The sequence below is a fragment of the Peromyscus maniculatus genome, chromosome 14, assembly GCF_049852395.1.
Source record: "Peromyscus maniculatus bairdii isolate BWxNUB_F1_BW_parent chromosome 14, HU_Pman_BW_mat_3.1, whole genome shotgun sequence".
NCBI classification, from domain to species: domain Eukaryota; kingdom Metazoa; phylum Chordata; class Mammalia; order Rodentia; family Cricetidae; genus Peromyscus; species Peromyscus maniculatus.
This window is the reverse complement of record NC_134865.1, coordinates 91,761,549-91,781,330: the sequence shown is the minus strand read 5'-3', so window position 1 is coordinate 91,781,330 and position 19,782 is coordinate 91,761,549. Positions and strand designations below refer to the sequence as shown.

The following is a 19,782-nucleotide window of genomic DNA, read 5'->3' as shown; positions in this document are numbered from 1 at the left end:
CTGAACAATTGGTTCTGAGTTTTAACAGAAAGCAGGCTGAGCAAGTCTAAGAAGCCAATCAGTAAGCAGTATTCCTCCATGGTCTCTGCTTATATCCTTGCCTCCAGGTTCTTACACTGAGTTCCTGTCCAGACTTGTATCAGTGATGGGATGTGGCCTTAGGGTTGGAAGATGAAATAAACCCTTTCCTCCCCAAGTTGTTTTTGGTCATGAGCTTTTATCACAGCAATATAAATCCCAAGACATACCTACCTATTCTTCAGGGTGCACTTCAAATTATCTCATCAGATTTGATACCATCTATTTTTTTTTCTTTATTCTCCCCGTACCTCTTTGAGGGTAGTACTACATTTGACTCATTCATTTAGTGTCCATATCAATAGAGGAAGAAAACATGGTTTACCCATCTCCACAATTACTATCATCCCAGTACTCTATCCCCAGCTGGAATATTCTATGTGTTTACTAGTTTAGAGTAGGCACTTGCTAAAATGATGGAATGGAAAGGCAAGTCCTTGCTTATATTTTTAAGCTAGTCTTAGCTTCTCAATGCTTATTATTTAATTACCACATTTCATTAAAATTATACTTTTGAAGATAATTAGTGACCTTTTTTTCTTCCCTACTTCTTGGTCTCCTTTATTGGACTCTTTCCTCTGCTCATCCTTTTGGATTTTGTAGTCTGAGAGCTCTTCTTACTACATTGTATTTGCAGCTTCAGCTTTTACTTCTCTCCCAATAACCTTTCACATCTACGTATCAAGCACTGTCCTCCTTTGAATCCAGACACAGTTTCAAGTGTTTCTAGTGTAAGGCTTATGTATTAATTATATACTTTAAAAACCTTTAATATGTACTTTAATGGTATCAGCTACTCTGTATAGTGGCAGAAAGCTGCTATTTTGTTTTGTTTACAATTTACATATTAGTCTCTTGATAATTTAGCTTTTATTTTGTGCTGAAGAAGTCATGTAGCTCTTACCATTGATTGTATGCTTTACATTCCCCACAGCTCTGTAAACCAGGCTAAATTTATTATGATAGTTTATCTCTGATCTTAGTAATTTTTTTTTCAAATAGAGTCACACAACAAAGTAAGGTAAGAGGAAAAGAAAATGAATATTAGAAATTTTGTTTCTTTAGTCAGTTTCTATTGGCCCTAGGTATGACAGTGACATCAGACCTACTAGTAGACATGGCAAGAAAAGTAAGAATAAGACCAAGGCACCGAGCTGCCTCATAAACCTTTATTTTCTGGGTGTCCCAACTGCTATCATCTTCCTACTGGAAACCATTTTCCCTCTAGTGTTTCTCACTTCTGGGAGTTGCACAGAGGTCTATTCTGTTCTCATCCTAATGCCCAGAAGTTTTTGCTAATGTCTCCTTCATACTCTCATGTACTACATTCAGTGAAACACATAATGTAGTTCCTATGATCTTCAGAAAACTCATAGTTCCTATTATCTCCGGGAATTTTCCAAAACCTTTATACATGTCTCCCCTCCATTGTTTCAGTGTGAGTCCTAGGCACCAGAATTTCTCATCAATGCTATAGTGAAGGTTTCATGTTAGTCCTTCATTGTTTTCATCAAATAAATTTTCCTTTGAAATTTATACTTTAAAAAAAATATTTCGAAGATATCCCAAACCTGTATGTGGTACATCATGAGATACCTTTTCTTTAGCCTTATCCTTTACAGACTTTTCCTGTTGTTTTTTCAAACTTACCAAATTTTTCCTCCTATAAGGACCTAGTATATGATATTTTATTTTCTTGAAATCTCCTTATTCTTCTCTAGTTGGATGATGCTCATTCATGACTCAGCTTTCTGCTTGAATACTGGTTGTTGCTTCATGGAAGTCCTCAGCAACTTATTTGTGTTTAGTAGGAGGCAGCCTAATTTAGTGGTTAAAAGTGACTTTTCTGGAGGTGGATTAGGAGGTTTGAATCATGGCCATGTAGATTTGAAAAGTTACTTAAATTGTTTTTTCAGTTTTCTATATAACCAGATGCATGAGTGTTTAACTCATATAATTATTAAAATATTAAATAAAATAGTAGGCACCAATCACTTAGATGATCTCTAGTGCTGAATACTTATCATTTCTTGCATGTATTTTTGCACTACCAATATGGATGCAGAATCCAGTAGGTTATCTATCTTCAAGTTCTCAGTGAAATACTCTTGCAGTTGTCAAATTGGTTTTTTTAGAGAATTACAGTCCCCTGCATGCATTCAATCTTTGTTTTGTTTTTGTTTCATTGCTGTTTTGTTTTGTTTTGGTTTGGTTTTTGAGACATGATTTCTCTGTGTAGCCTTGGCAGTCCTAGAACTAGCTCTGTAGACCAGGTTGGCCTCGAACTCAAAGAAATCTGCCTGCCTCTATCTCCTGAGTGCTGGGATTAAAGGCTGTTCTAGAAATCTATCAGCTTAAGATGGTTGATGAAACACAATAGCAAAATCAATAGAGTTATATCCCTTTCTCCAAAATAACTATTACTTTGAGAAAACCTTTTAATTGTAACTGGCATAAAAAGGTGATGAATAATTCTTTTCTCTCATAATGATATTTTAATGTTTTACCTCCACAGTAGAAAACAATGCCCACTCTACAGCTATTACCATGATCTAAAATAAACTTTACCCACGTCTTAATGTGAAACTAATAAAAAGCATTTACCTTCTAAAATAATTTTCTAATTTTTAAGACTATAGGAGTTAAAACATAACATTTTTCCCTGAGCAGCTAGGACAAATCATGTAGTAAACATTAATTTTCATTGCTTCATATTTGAATTAAAAAGAGAGTACACAGCAAATATTAATGCCAGTAGAACTTTGACATTTCTAGTCCAATGTCTTTGAATGTTCTCAGCTTGACAAATGATCTTTGGCATTTTAAAGCCTTTCTAAAAGCCATTCATTTACTAGCTAAACTGATCAATAGTTCTAATGGATTTCACAATTGTAGCTAACCACTAAAAATCAGCTTCTGTTTTCTACTTGGTTTAGAATGCCACCCTTGAGGGCATGCCAAAATTTCTATAGAAAGTTTTTTGTTTTTTTCCTGTGGAACTTCCAGATAGCTGGAGCCTCCTGAAATCTGTTGAAATATGTATTATATTACATCATAGTTTAAACCTGCCAGCAATTAGGGATCATTCCCATTTGGTTTTGAGTAGGAGCCAGCACCTCTCTTGTGATTGAGAGACTATTTAAGGATACTCTCTATGTTGAGACAATTGTGGAAATAGTATTAGACTAAGAGTTACATGATTGGGACTTCTCTAGGTCAGTAGTTAGTCAGTAGGTTATTTATCTATAAAATAATGGATTTAATATGGTATGTACTCACTCATAGGAGGATACTAGATGTGGGACAAGGATGACTGGACTGCTACTCACATCACCAGTGAGGCTACCTGGAAAACAGGACCCCAAGAAAGACACGGGGATCACCCAGTGACAGAGAAATGGCTGAGATCTACATGAACAGCCTGGACATGAGTGGGAGCAATGAACAGCGAGGGTCGAGGGAAAGAAAGCGGGAGATCCCACCTGGATCAAAGAACAGAGAGGGAGAACAAAGAATAGGAGACCATGGTAAATGAAGACCACATGAGAAAAGGAAGAAACAAAGTGCTAAAGAGGCCCACAGAAATCCACAAAGATACCCCCACAAAAGACTGCTGGCAATGGTCGAGAGACAGCCGGGACTGACCTACTCTGGTGATGGGATGGCCAAGCACCCTAATAGTTGGGCCAGAAACCCCATCCAAGTACTGAGGAATCTGGATGCAGACATCCATGGCTAGGCCCAGGGTGGAGCGCTGGGAGTCTAATTAGCGAGAAAGAGGAGGGTTTATATGAGCAAGAATTGTTGAAACCAAGGTTGGATAAAGCACAGGGACAAATAGCCAAACGAATGGAAACACATGAACTATGAACCAAAGGCTGAGGGGCCCCCAACTGGATCAGGCCCTCTGAATAGGTGAGACAGTTGATTGGCTTGATCTGTTTGGGAGGCATCTAGGCAGTGGTACCAGGTCCTGGGCTCGCTGCATGAGATAACTGTTTGAAACCTGGGACTTATACAGGGACGCTTGGCTCAATCTGGGAGGAGGGGACTGGACCTGCCTGGACTGAGTCTATCAGGTCGATCTCAGTCCTCGGGGGTGGCCTTGATGTGGAGGTGGTGGGAATGGGGGGTGGGCTGGGGGGAAGGGGAGGGGGCCAGGAAGGGGGAGAACAAGGGAATCTGTGGCTGTTATGTAGAACTGAATAGTATTGTAAAATAAAATAAATAAAAAATAAAAAATAATGGATTTAAAAATATTTTATCATTGATTTAGAATAAGTTATTTTTAATTCTCTATCCAGGTTATAATGTGTGACTTAATTGTAATTATTATCCCTCATGAAAATAAAGCAGTTAATATATTCTGTGTAGCTCATACTAAATAAAATCCTATGCTTTGACTTCTGGAAAGTAACTGTTATCTCTGACAGGATTCAAAACAACAGCTTTCATGCTGGCATTCAAAAGTATTTCCAAATTTCCCTTCAGAGTAAAAATCCAAGTATTTTTATATCAACAGCTCTTTCTCTACACTGACCAACTTCCTTCCCTAGGGGTGGATACTTACTATTTTTCCATTGCTGCTTTCTTTTTCCCCTCAGTTAACTTTAGATTGCTTATATTCTTTTGTTTTCCCTCATGTACTTTTGATAAGTCAACACTGACCACCACATCAGTCCTTCTCTTACAAAGAAAGCTCCTCTGGGCTTCTCTCACACCATGGTTTTGAGGACCTCATCATGTTTTCCTGACCACAACTTCTCAGTCTTTCTGTTCTTACTCATTATTATTAAACTTATAATTATTCTAATAATGAAGGGCTTTGCTTGGGTGGTCTCAACTAATCTTATAGCTTTGATACCTCACATTTACAGATTATTTCTATATTAGCACAACTATCTCTTCTGACCTTTACAATTAATTAACAGTCTTTATGATCTCCCCATATTGAAATTTCACAGGTATATCTCTACCTAACAAGTAGAGTCTTCATCTCTCTTAACACACACACACACACACACACACACACACACACACAGAGAGAGAGAGAGAGAGAGAGAGAGAGAGAGAGAGAGAGAGAGAGAGAGAGAGAGAGAGGATTTTTCTAACAGTATACATGTCAAAGACAACATGGGGAATCTATGCAATCAAATGTTGATCTTATAGCCTAGGGTTCATGCTTTATGATTGCATTTATGAAAGCTTATAATGACGCACAAAATATGGCCACTTTATATCTTAGATACCTGTGCTGCTTCTATTTTTCTTATTTCCACAGTTAATCCCAGTATGCATTATAGGAGCTATACTGTGAGCCTTCTATATAGAATTGTGGCTTAACTTGTTGGACTCTAGTGTTTTCCTAACTGCATTGCAAACATAATTTTGTTCACGTTCCTCTTTAAAGCTTCTCTTGACTTCTCTTAAAAATTAGAGTAAAATCAGGTTAGATGTGGTGATGCATATCTGTGGTGGTTTGAATGAACCCCATAGGCTCATATGTTTGAATGTTTCTGGAATAGGAGGTGTGGCCTTGTTGGAGTAGATGTGACTTTGTTGAAGGAGGTGTGTCATTTGAGGTGGGCTTTGAGGTTTTAAAAACCCACCTCGTGCCCAGTCTCTATTCTCCCTCTCTCTTTTTGTCTGCTACCCACTGATCAGGATGTAAAGCTTTCAGCTCCTACACTAGAACCATGCCTACTTGTTTCCTGCCATGGTGATCATGGAGTAAACCTCTAAAACTGTAAGGAAGCCCCCAGTTAAATGCTTTCTCTTTGTTAAGATTTGCCTTGATCATGGTGTCTCTTCACAGCAATAGAATACTAAGAAAAATGTCAGTACCAGGGTCTAGGGTATTATTGTGATGGCCTGATCATGCTGTTTGGAAGACTTTGGGACTTTAGATTAGAAAAGTGGTTGAACTTTGTAAAGTGGTGCTTAAAAGGCCATACAAGTAGGACCACAGAAGATAGTAGTGCTGAGGACAATGTGGACTGTAGCGACTTAGCTCAAGAGATTTCAATATCCAGAATATATAAGGAACTCAAGAAATTACATATCAAAACAACTAACAGTCCAATTAAGAAATGGGCTTCAGAACTAAACAGAGAATTCTCAACAGAGGAAACTCAAATGGCTGAAAGACATTTAAGGAATTGCTCAACATCCCTAATCATGAGGGAAATGCAAATCAAAACAACTCTGATATACCACCTTACGCCTGTCAGAACAATATTACCTGGGCTAGAGAAAATTCCCGTGATATTTTGGCCAAGGATTGGCTGACTTTCGGCCCTATACAAAAATCTGCTGAAGGTGGAATTGAAGAATTTTGAACTAATGTTGCTGGTGCAGGGGATTTTCAAGATAGCCTAGTATTGACTGTGTCCAGTTATTATTAGTGATCCATCTTATGCAGAACTATGATCAGAAGGAGCAAGCCAGTAAGCAGCAACCTCCAATGGCCTTTGCATCAGTTTCCCCTCCAAGTTTTTGGCCAGTTTGTGTTTCTCTTAGTGGACTGTGACTTGGGATATGTAAACCAAATAAACCTTTTCCTCCCCAAGTTGTTTTATTAATCATGTTTTATCACAGCAGTAGTAATCTTAACTCAGACAATTCTCCATAATCCCTGAACTAGGAAGGCTAAGTCAGGAAGATTATATATATATATATATATATATATATATATATATATATATATATATATATATATAGTAACACCCTATTTCAAAACAAAACAAAATGACAACAAAAACAAAAATTGCAGTGAAATCGAATCAGCATGATGCACATATATAGCTTTAAGTGAGTTTTAGTCTTTTTGCCTCTGCTTTTCCTCTTGCTCTGTCACTTCTTTCTCCTCATTGCTGACCGTCATGCTTCAGTAACCCTAACCTATTGTTTCTGAAGTACAGCAAATGTAGTTCACCTCAAGACCTTCACCCATATTGATTTCCAGCTTAAAGCAGTATTGTCCCTCACTGTTAAAGAAGCATCTTCACATTATCCTTCAAAAAATAAATGCTGTTTCTTTACAATGCATTTCCTCATTCCCTTGCTGTTAATAGGGTTCTTTTATATTATCCATAAATATATAACTTTCCCCATTTCATAAGGAACAATGTGTCATTTGAATGTATGCATTATTCATTCATTATTTACATTAGCTTTTAAATTAAGCCTCAGAAGATCAGGCACTGTTATGCTTCTCATATTCACTCTAGATCTAAATAGAATGTGCTAACTCTGGAATGAATACTTACTGACCAAATTGGATAAAAAAGAAAACTGAGTAGAGTGGGTGGCTAACTCATGGGAATGGAAACAGGAATTACCCCTTCTGGCTTCCCACTCCATTCTTCCTCCACACTCTTGTTATTGCTGTTATTTTTTCCTCTCACTTCAGGTCAGCCTAGGTCACAGATCTCAGGCCCATCAAATATCATTGCTATTTGCTGCAACAGTAACTTGTGCCATCTCTGTAAGCCTACATTGGAAGACTCAGCTCTATGCTGTGTTCTCTCACAGTCTACTGACCTGGGCTCTTATTATTGGATACCCTGATCTCCAGGATGGCCTTTATTTTACCCATTCCCAACTTTTCTGTGTATTCGTTAGTGTTCATCTTTAAAAGGAGCCACTTTTCTGCTTCCCTATTTATATTCCCTACTTTTCTTAGTCCATGGAAAAATCTTGCTAATTATGCAGTGTTCTTTTTACTCTAAAGCTTAAACTAATTTCTTATTTTCCACCACAGAATGATGTACTGACAGCTCAGTATAGCATGTTTCTTTCAGTACAAAAAAATTTTCAAAATAGATAGAACTTGAAGAGGGTCAATATATGTATTTTTCAATAGAGCCAAGATTTCTCACAAATATAGTTAATTGTACTGAAAAAATAAAATATTAAGATGATAAGAGGCCATGTTTTGGTTTAGCTGATTGGGTAAGATAATAGCTACCCAAGCAAATATGGAAATTAATAGCAACATAAAACACAACAGCAACAAATCTGGAGAGAGAGAGAGAGAGAGAGAGAGAGAGAGAGAGAGAGAGAGAGAGAGAGAGAGAGAGAGAGAGAGGGAGAGAGATCAGTGTTAAATGAGGATGCATAGCAGATATTAAGAAAATGCTTTTGGAGATGGTGTGGCAACTGAAAGAAAGATGAACATATACACATACAAACTGAAAATCATCTGACATAACATAGAAACAAATACTTCTGAATAAAACCACATCTGAAATCATTGTTGAAACTTCCCATTGTACCAGGTCCCAGATCTTTTGGTTCACAACTAAAGTGATTTTTGATTCTCTGAATGACATTTCCTCACTTCTCCTACCTCAGTATCCATGTAATGTCACATTTCCTGTGTCCAAATAATGTGTTATTTCTTTTTTTAAGGTATTATGCATCCCATTCTGTTACAATTTTGTTTTGTGTTCATTTTTCTTAAAAAATAATCTAGTGAATATTTTGAGCATGCTAAATAAACAAGGCATTTTGGTTTGGGGGCTGTTGCTGTTCTAAAAGCAGTAAGGGAAATTATAACTAAATTGATGAATTTTTCATGAGAATAACTTTGAGTTTGTGATATATTTACATGTCAATTACTCAAATAAATCTTACAGTCACTTTCACAAGTATTCACAAAAACAAAACCTGTCTCAGCAGATGCAAAATAGGAAATGTTCTGATTCTAAACTTTTATCATTTTAGCCAAATACCAAAGATATATTATTTTAAAAATTAAATAATATGAACATTTAAGATAATGATGACCTTCTCTGGGGGGAAGTGAGAGGTCATGTGATCAATACTGGTCATCAGATATAGATATTATAACATTCAATTTATTAAGGTAGATTAAACTTTTTAAGTATTATATAGAACTTCCATATTACATAATCATAATAGCAATTTAAGAAGTATATTTATAAGTAACTTAAGTGTTAATGTATAGTATCCTGATTTGCTTGATTTTTGTTTATACTTAATATTTAAGAGAGATGGCTCAGAGGTTAAGAGTACCAACTGCTCTTCCAGAGGTCCTGAGTTCAATTCCCAGCACACACATGGTGGCTCACAACCATCTGTAATGAGATCTGGTGCCCTCTTCTGTATACATAATAAATAAATAAATCTTAAAAAAAAAAGAGTCATTTTCCAGATATCAGTAACATTAAATTAGAAACTTGACTATTTTAGAAAGTCAAATATAAGACCCACACTTTGATACTCAAGGGAACTCTAAAAGATTTCAAACTGTAGAGGATGGACTTATTGATGAGGAAAGAAAATAATTATTCTCTTAGCTACATGCCAGTTTGGAGTCTGATTTGTGACTTGTTCTGTTAGAGTTGAAAACAGCCAGTGACCTGAGGGAAGAAGGAAGTGGAAATTATGCTTTTTCCATGGATAGCCAACACAACAGATGGATGACCATCCAACATGTGTAGCAGTTCCTGAAAGCTGGCCAGTTATGGAAATTGAGTACAGCTGCAACAGAGGACCACATTGTGAACTTGTCCCCTGACAGGGCACAAGCAACCCAAGTGCAGCATATAATCCATATAAAAGACAATTACCACCTTCTTTAAAGAATTACTTATCTATCACTTGTCCCATGTCAATGTGTGTGTACCACACCCATACATATTTCCTTCTTTAAGTGATTTAGACTTTTATTTCCTCTCATTAGTCATTTCATTAACTATTCTTAAATCACTGAATTCTAAAGATCTTGGGTGATCCCATTGTCATTGCCTACATGAAGAATTTTGTTTGGTGAGATAAATAGTAGAATAAAGTACCAATTCTTAGGCAATGTAGAATATTATACATACAAATTTCCAGTTATCTTAATATTAATGTTATCTTTTTTTATTTCACCAGAAAAGGTCATGTAGGAAAATGATTAGCAAGAGCCAGGTAGAGAAATGATCTAATATTTCCAACAGCCAAAGTAAAATGGAGGGGGAAAATCAACCATATATCTATTTGGTAGATCAAACATAAAGTATACCTCTTTAGCTCAATATTTACCTAAAATAATTGTTCTGATATTCTGGAACATGCACATTAAATCACAACCATTGCTACTGGTCCAAAATTGGCCATCAAGGTAACAAACTTTCTTAAATGGGAAATACAACCTAAATGTTAGCACATGTAGAGTCCATGCTCAATGCTACCAATGGGATTATAATAAAATCATCTCTAGAAATAACTATAGCATACAAAAATCAAATGCAGAATATGGATTTTGTGGACAAATGGAAAGCACACATAGCTATTGTGGGTCAGACATGATTGTTGAATACCTAAGAAATATATTTAATAGTTTTATATAAATATCTGTTCAAATTCTAGGTGGGCTCTTTTCCTGTCTACACTTTATAAAATAATAGTTGTAATGATTATAAATGTCATTGTCTATGGTCATACCTGGACATGAGAAATTCCTAATAATAAGCCATGCCACTGCTATTTCTACCAACAAATAAAACACAGTACTCTGCCTTTCAATGTAATGTATTTGACTCCTAATACTTCCTTGGACTTTGATCATGCCATTTTGTTCAGTGTTTAACAATAGATCATAAACTAATGGAATGTGGTTGCTTTTCAATTGTTCCAGTAGTGACTAAAAAGTAAGAGGACTTGCCAGGCGGTGGTGGCACACGCCTTTAATCCCAGCACTCGGGAGGCAGAGGCAGGCGGATCTCTGTGAGTTCGAGGCCAGCCTGGGCTACCAAGTGAGTTTCAGGAAAGGCGCAAAGCTACACAGAGAAACCCTGTCTCGAAAAACCAAAAAAAAAAAAAAAAAAAAGTAAGAGGACTAATGAAGGTTGCAGTGGTTCTTATAGGGATCTAGACAGATAAACAACACACCTGTAAATGATACAAGTTTGTTAGCTGCTTTAAGAGTTGCTTGGAGACTTAAGTAAAACTATACATATTTCCAAAACATGAAGTATCTTTGATAGAGATATTAATATGTATGTTTGTTTTGATCTTCTAAGAAATATTTAAGTCTTTAAATGTTTTGTAAGGGCTTTGTTTTGTAATACAAATAGCAGTCACCATATCCCTACTATTTGGCTTGCTTAATTTAACTAATTGTCTAATATGTTTGATTACTGAACATTTTTATTGTAGTTTTGACTACTTTAGCCTATTTAAAGAGAAAAACAAAGAGAGAGGTATATTATACCAATAGCTACTTTTCTCATTTGCCTCTAGTCTGAATACTTACATAACTGTTTTCTTATAGATATTTTGGCATATTCTTCTAGTTGCTAATGTACATATCTCAATTAAATCAAAACCTAACAATACACATTTCACACAAAGAACACAAATAATAGTCAAATTATGGTTGACTAAGAATGTTGGGGATATGTTATGAGCCAAGGCGCCATTTGTGAACTGAGAGACCCCAACAGCCTTCACCGCAGAAGGGTAACAGAGGGACAGTAGCAACTGACATGCATGGGGCACCTGCTCTGTACAAGGCTCTGGATGAAAGCTTATCTAGTGTTATTGAGATGTCAGACTCCAGTCTCATTATTACTCAGTTTGAATGAAGTATCTACAGATTAGATCTACACCCATGAGAAAGAATGCATAGTTTTGATCCTTGCAGAGGAAAGTGGCTACACAGCTCATTTTGCATCATCCTTTCTAAAAATATGCTCATTGTGGTACTCTACTTACAGTCACCTAGTTATTTGGGCATTATCATCTTCGCATGCTGAAACATCTAACTGTACACTGGCCATTAGATGGTTTCATTGTTACTCAAGCAATAAAGTCAGATATTTTTGATCAACCTTAGGCCTAGTGATCTCGGTAAAAACACACTATCTGTAAACTGTGTGTGTGTGTGTGTGTGTGTGTGTGTGTGTGTGTGTGTGTGTGTGTGTGTTTGTGTGGTATTTACACAGGATGTGCACTCTTACACCAAGCCATATCACAAGCTCTTTTTTTTAACAAATTAAGTAATAAAATAAAATTCTGAAATCTGAACTTCTCTAAATATAAAATTATTTGAGTCCTAACATAGTACTACAAATAGAAAATTACAGAGCTGACCTCATGTAATTCTTCAGAGCCAAAAGGCAGATTCACTAAAATATTGTGTAAAATTGCCTGCAGTCTATGTATATGATATATATGATATATATATATATATATATATATATATATATCATATATATCATAAATAACTTTCATTTTAAAAATGGAGTCCCATGCTCCAAATTACTCACTATATATACACAGCTATTCCAAAATCTGACACAATAAAAAATCTGAGACATTTCTAGTCTGCTGTGTGTGTGCATGTGCATGCATGTGTACAAGTACATGCATACATGCTTGATATTTTTGTGTGTAAGTGTGGTATGGGGGATGAAACTCATGGCCTTGAACATGCTAGGAAATTACTCTACCACTAATCTATATCACAAGACTTCTGCTTTTTAAATGAAGTAAAACAATAACTTGTAGACTTCATGACTCAAAAGGAATTTCTGACATATTAATTGGTAATTAAACTGCCAAAGTGTCTTCTCCTTTGGTTATGTGTATGTATGCTATGTTTGCACATGTGCAAATGTATATGTATATACCAAAAATACATGGTAGCTGTTATTGAGGAGGAAAACAAACATTTATGATTGGATGGTTGGGGCATGCCTCAAAGATAAATAGAATTGATTGTTTTACAAAGAGTAAGTAATTATACAAAAAAATTTTTATCTCTTGACTGGCTTATAACCAAGTCCCTACAAAAAATCAGCTCAACTATTTTAGTCAAAAGCATCCAAATTAATACATGTGATTTTGTTCGGATCATGTTTATATAAAGTGAATTACTAACAAATATTTCCATTCCCTATTGTTCCTAAACAAAGAAATCAAGGCAAGTTACACCTTTAGATCAATCACAGACTAGATGAAAACTCTAACAGATGCCATTTACCCATGAACACTGTTTAGATGTAAGAACATCTCATAAGATAATAGTCAGAACACCATTTTTCCATCATCCCACTATCACTCAGTATTAGAAGTGACATATACTTACTTATGTTTCTTTTGATGCATGATATAGTTCCTTGAAGAGTAATCACATTCTCTAGAAGTTTAACACACTTACCCTTTCAGATTTCCTAATACCAGTAAATACTCAGTCACATTTGAAAATGGGAATGTGAGTCATAAGAGTCTCTGCCTGGGCCTTAACAGAATTCATGAATAGTCTTCATTATACCTAGAAACTCTACCACAGCTGTGTTCTATTACCAAAACATGGGTATTTATTTAAGGAGAAATGTCCCTGAGGTTTTAATATGATAGTGGTGACTAATATTGATGAGGAATAAGAAAAAGAACTTTGGCATTCTTTAAATAAACATCTTAAAGAAATCTTTTTATGATAACTTATGTAATTAAAATTAGTTTAAAAGCAGAACACACACACACATATATATACATTTATAATTTTATCTGAGGATATGGAAGGGACTTACATCATATGATAAGGAATTTTGTCACTGCAGAAAAATAATAAGTCAGCTTAAAAGTTGTATACATTTAAAGTCACCAAGGAGTTTAAAATGTTCTGTTTTTCATTAAATAATCCTGACATATTTAAAAATTAAAATTAATACTCTGCTGCAATTATCACTTACATACTACATCTTATCTTTGAAATAAAATGTAAAAAAGTCTTATAGTTGGCTGAAATAAAGTGTAAAAAGTCTTATAGTTGGATGAGTTGTTGCCATGGTGAGGTAAGAGTCTATGGGACAGGTATCTGTGTTGATTATGCTACACATCTCATCCAGGCAAAACATCAAAGTTATGAAGTAGATAAAGTTAAAATATAACACCAAGAATGCTTCAGAAAAATAAGAAATGAACTTACTCAAACTTAATCATTTACATAAAGGAAGTATTAAAATTTTCAAAAGAAATTGCCTTATAGTTTACATGTGGGAGAATCAATACAAAATTTAAGAAATTAAACCTCACAAAATGATTATCAAATAAAGATGGCTGGAATTACAACATGAGATCAATCAAATACAATTCAGACTTAGACTATTCTGAATGCTACCATTTGAGTCTCTAGACTTCTAAATACCAAGCTAGACCAACAACATAGAATAAGTGGTTCAGCGACCTGCATGCTACTGATCCATCCCTATTGTCAAGGATGCTCTCTGTAAGCTAAGATTAGTGACACACACAGTAACTTGGAAACACAACCATGTCATTTAACTCCATTCAATAAGTCTTTCAAATTGATTCTGCCTCACATGTCTGTCTTTTCCAAAGCAACTTACTCAATGGTTCATTCACTGTCACCTCACAGTTATGCATTCTTGGTTTTTGATTTAATTATGAATTTCTGAGCTATAATGAAGTGTCAAGGAAAAATGATATGGAAATCTATACTTTTCTTTCCCTGTGAAATGAAATTAAGGGATCTTTTTCCTTCTAATTGTACTCATTTTTAGGATTGATCATATGTCCTTTTTATGATTGTGAAATAGTGCCTGAAAATCATCTCTGTAACATGTATATTACATAGTCAAAGCCATTTACCTTTGTATTGCTTCAGTTTAAGCCATAAAAATTAGCATATTTGAAGTCAATTAATCATATAGCTTCCTAAAACTTCCATTATTTCAGTCTCTCTCTCTATGAAAATAATCCTCCACAATGCAACCTTTATTCCCACTGACTGTAAATTTAATTCAGAAATCTGTAATAATGATATTAATATTTTGAAGTAAAATTTCATGTACTTATCAAAACACAGTCTTATTTAGACTCTAAATTCTGACAGGTTAATTACTGTGTGTCTCATTTGTATTCATAAAAATACAGACTTTTAATTCATAAATTCCTAGAGAAATTAATGATTTTTATATTCAGTATCCCTCTGTCTTCCTGGAGTCTCTTTGGGATGTAAGAATTACTATTATAATGATGATTATTACAAACATGAGAAAATCTATTGCTTCAGCTGGTACACAGCATGTCATGGTCTTGCCACCATCACTCTTTCTGCCTTTATCTTTTTCTCATACACCTAAGCCTTATAAAAACAAAGGAATTTTGACATCCTATTCCATCCTAGTTCATTGTCTCCTGCCCCAGAGGTTCTCACTTCTTACACCCACCTCTGCAATCTTGGGTATACAGGACTAGTTGCTCACATTTACTTCATGCTTGTGATACACTTATCTAAATGATAGTTCATTATCCATTAATTGATACATGTGCCAACTCTTTTTTTTTTTCATGAGATAACTTGTTAGTTACCCAACTACATAATGGTAGTTCTGGGATTTATATCCAGTTAGTTTGCCTTAAGACCTTATCTCATGAGATATTAACACTTTGACATACTGATTTCAACTCCAGGAAACCTTAAAGGCCATGAGTATTTCTATGGGTATTTAACTGTCCTTGCCAACTTTTCTCTTCCTCTTTTATCCCCTATCTCTCTGAGGTCATACTTGAACTTCTTACCTCTGCCAGTACTAGTGATATAGCACTTTGTTTCCTTTGCCAGGTGATACCCTTTGAAAACTGTTTCTGACTCATCTTTTATAGCTTCTGTAGTAGTAAAATGCCATTCACATATTGAGCTCTCTATAAATATTGGTTATATGCATTTACCAGAGAAGGAATGAAAAGATAGTTCAAAATATATCACAAAAGAATTTGAAACCATTTCAATAATATGCTTAGCAAATCTATAACTTGAAAACCATGATTACCCAACTGGGAATTTATTTTTTTACAAATTTAAATTTTTGTGTATTTTGAACTTACAAAAACCAGAGTAATTATTTGAACATTTCAGTTTCAAAATAATTCCTTCAGTTGACTGAATCTTTTGATTTTCACCAAACCACATTACAATATTCAAAATTATACTTCCAGGAGTATTGGTAAATTGTGCTTACTGTAAAAAAACAAATTAAAGTAATGACTATATCAATATAAATGACTTGTTTTCTTTTCTCTGAGATGATTCAAAAATTTTTTGCACATGTGCATATATTAGCTCATTTATACATATCTGTTTGGGAAGGAGGAAAGGTTAATTATGTTTTAAAAATAACAAGCTAACAGTTACTTAAAAGATATTAAAGATAAAATGATTTTAAGATATCATTTAGAGACAGTTTACTTTAATTCACTCAATTTCTTGTCTTTAAAGAATGGGGAGATGCTTGTATGAGGTTTTTCTTTCTTTAGCCATCAGGAGATCACATTTCTCCCTCTTTCTTTACATGTTAGCATTGCACTTTATTTTGACAGTTGTCCAGTAGAAATTTTAATAACTATGACAAATATAACTCATAATATAACAAATATAACTCATAAATATTTATAGCAACACATTAGATGTGAAATTATTACCTCCATCAGCAACATTCCCATATTAAAGAACAAGGTAGTTAATGGGAGTTAATACAAATTTACAGAATTAAGAAAAAGGATTCTTGGGAAAATTCAGTTTTAGAATTGCATTTTTAAAAATCTTTCAAGCTCTGCAATTTATAAACATGTATCTCGCTTGGGGGGTGGGGGGTATAAAAGCTAATTACCCAAGGTACAATTTCACAGCACTCAGAGGACCAGAACACCTTTTATGAATGACTTTGGAATGGATTTTCTTAAATTCCTAAATGGTTTTTCTCTTAGTAATGTAGTGATGAAATTGTGATTGTTAAATACAGCATGGATTGTGAACAACAGAATAGCCTCCTAATGAATTATGCAGAAAATACAATCGAGCTAGAGACCTACATGGGAATGACATCTCTGAGGAGATAGGCGAGAGAGGAAGGAAGGGAAGGGAGATGGGACAGACAGACAGACAGACAGACACACACACACACACACACACACACAAAGAGAGATAGATAGATAGAGAGAGGCATGCACAGACACACATGCATGCACACACACACAGAAGTTTTTTTTTTTTTTTTTTTTTTTATGATCAGGTAGTTATTGATTCTTGGTGGCAGCAAAGGGTATATGACCAAACAAGATGTTTTTAGGTCTGCCCCTGACCTGAAGAAAACAACATTGTTTTCTGAACAGGTAGGCACTCTTTAAAGTGAGTTACTCTACAATTCCTTACCTTTGTTTGTTTAACTGATGGCCTAGAACAACAGAATATTCAGAGGTGAGTATCAGAAAGGTGGCAAGCTAAATCCAAAGTAGTGCTTTCTGGAATGGTGCTCACCCCTTTTCAGACCTTTCAAAGTCTCAGCTCACTTTCCCCTTTGGTCACATCACTGTTGCAACGGTGCATCTTGATCATACTGCCCAGAGATAAACAGATAACTACCCCTGCCTGCTCTTGGTACAATAAAATGATGTAACATTTTCAGTAAAAGACATAAACGACAAGTGAGTTTGCCCTTGGCAGATGTGACCCTGTAATGATTAACACTGGTCAGTCTTTTGCAGAATCAGCCAGTGGAGACTGACCCTCCCCTCAAGTTTAAAGCCAACCATTCATTTGGGTCTTAAGCCCAGGTAAGAGGAAAAAAGCTTTCCCCAATACATAAAAGGACAATATAAAGCAGCCGAGCCTGTCAATGCGAACCTACAGGCAGAGGGAGAATTATAATTTTGTTTCCCCAGGAGACAGTGACTAAGGCACGCACACTGATCATCCCGAAAAGAGGTAAAGAGAGAGTGAAATGGCTCAACGTACACACACCCCGCTCCATACCGGGGACGAGTCTCCGAGCTGCGGTGTGTGCTCTCGGAGGGCCAGGCTGAAGCTGACTGCTCCCACAGCCACGCTGGACACTCCGAGCCCTATCTCCAGCACAGAGAGCACCAAGAGGCTCCCAATAATCTGGCTGCTGGTGCACATCCTCCTTGGGTCATCATTCCTTCCAGCTCAGAGAAAGAAGCCAATCATCCACCTTCTTTCTTCCGAAGTCCTCCTTAGCCCCTTCCACCCCCTACCACAGTCCAAATCCTCAAACTTTTCTCTCTTCACCAACAAAACATTATCCAAAAGGTCTGGATTTCCAGAACCAGAGAACCATTTCCGTGGCCAGGCCAGAGGAGAAAGGGCTGCTTCAGTCCCTGGCACGTTCACACAGGAACTGCTGGCGGTGGGTGGGAGTCCAGAAGCCAACACCGGGGAGCCGGGCACTGAAGAGCAGACTGGATGTGAGCCCTAGCAGCTTCAAGGCGCTGTCCCGAGTTCTGCCGCGTCTGGGTTCTGCGCTCCCAGGAGCTTCCTGCACCTTTCAGGCTCCCTCCTCTTTCCCAGTGGAAGAACAGAGCTTGGCTTCCTAGAGATAAAGGGGGACTGCTCACAACCCCTCTCCGCCAGTCCTCTTGCCTCCCCTCCTTTGTTTTCCTGGCATCGCAAAGTGCTTCTGTGAATCCCTAGGTCTCCAGGCAGAGCAGGTGGATGGTGTTCAGCACCACATTTCTCGCACTTGCTGTATCGCCAGAAAACGCGACCTTGTCTGATGGCCTCTTTCCGTCTGGGTTTTTTTCTCCGTCGTCGTCCTCTTCCTCCCCCTCTCTCTTGATCTGATTCTCTCTCATCGCTATGACCTCATTGGGGCTTAGGAGGCTGACGGAGGAGGGAAAATCCTGATGTATTTGTGGGTCTTGGACCAATACTCTTGGCTGACCCCTTATTCGCCCCGCCCCTGGACCTAACTCCGGGATCCCAAACTCTCTACCTCTGCATCTCCCCTACTCTGTCCCTCCTGGGCTTCTACCCATCCAGGAGGGGTGGCTATGCCTGATGCCTATGTCAATGTGGGCTCATTCTATGCAAAACTTTCCTCCACATGTACTTTTCTCTGCTTGGGAAACAAAGAGCAAAGGAAGGCCGAGTGCACCAGAGTGGAGAGAAACCAGACCCCCGATTACCCCAAAATCCCAGGGGACCCTTATTGAAAAACTCCTCTGTTTCAGTGAGCCCAGGCTGGAGCTTCCTTATTAAGAGAGAGGGTCCACTCTCTGCCATCACTTCCTGGCACCGTTTTATCATGGGGGGAAGAAGCAGTCAGCTGGAGCCACACTTCCCTCGCTAGCCATGTGCCCACACATCCAGAGATACATAGTCAGACCCAGCAAGGTAGAGAACCTGTGTTCTTATCTCGAAAATATAAAAACTGAAAAATCAAGATACATATACTTAAGCAGTACACCAAAACAAGTATTACTTATAAATGAAGAAAATGTTTGATCTAGTACATAACTGGTTTTGGCCATCTTCAATTTCTCTGAATCATTATGGCAGGGGCTCAAGCATGGCTTGTGTAATTTTGTTGCTTTCTCTGATGCCTTTTGGGAGCCTAGACATAGGGAAACTGCTCTGTATGGATCAGTTTTATATTCTCTGATTTTGCCCCAGGAAACATCTCAAAGTGTTGCATCAAAATATTCAGAATGGGGAGGGTTCTGAGGTATGGATCCATCAATCATCTTTCTCAAACACTGGTTCTTAAGTTAGAGATGAGCTGAAGGAAAATGTAGACAAAGGGGGTCCAGTTATAACCCACAATTTGGCCTCTTCCAAACATGCCTCATATTCTTTTTTTCAGGTTCAATGTTGAGAAAACAGAAGCCCTAATTCTGGAGAAGTGTCAGTTTTACCTTTAAACGTTT

The 19,782-nt window shown here is 36.7% G+C and overlaps 1 protein-coding gene across 4 annotated transcripts in view; it reads right to left on the bottom strand.

Annotated features, from left to right (window-relative positions):
• Tmem196 (transmembrane protein 196) overlaps positions 1-18,871 on the bottom strand; it is a 59,612-nt gene extending 40,741 nt beyond the window's left edge. For 2 of the 4 annotated variants that reach the window (XM_016006771.3, XM_016006773.3), the window contains exon 1: positions 17,852-18,706. In XM_016006771.3, coding sequence (XP_015862257.1) covers positions 17,852-18,016 — 165 coding nt within the window. In that variant the 5' untranslated portion in view covers positions 18,017-18,706. Of the gene's footprint in view, positions 1-17,851 lie in introns of all 4 variants that reach the window. The other 2 variants (XM_016006774.3, XM_006988285.4) reach the window with 2 other exon arrangements.
• Positions 18,872-19,782: the final 911 nt, after the last annotated feature.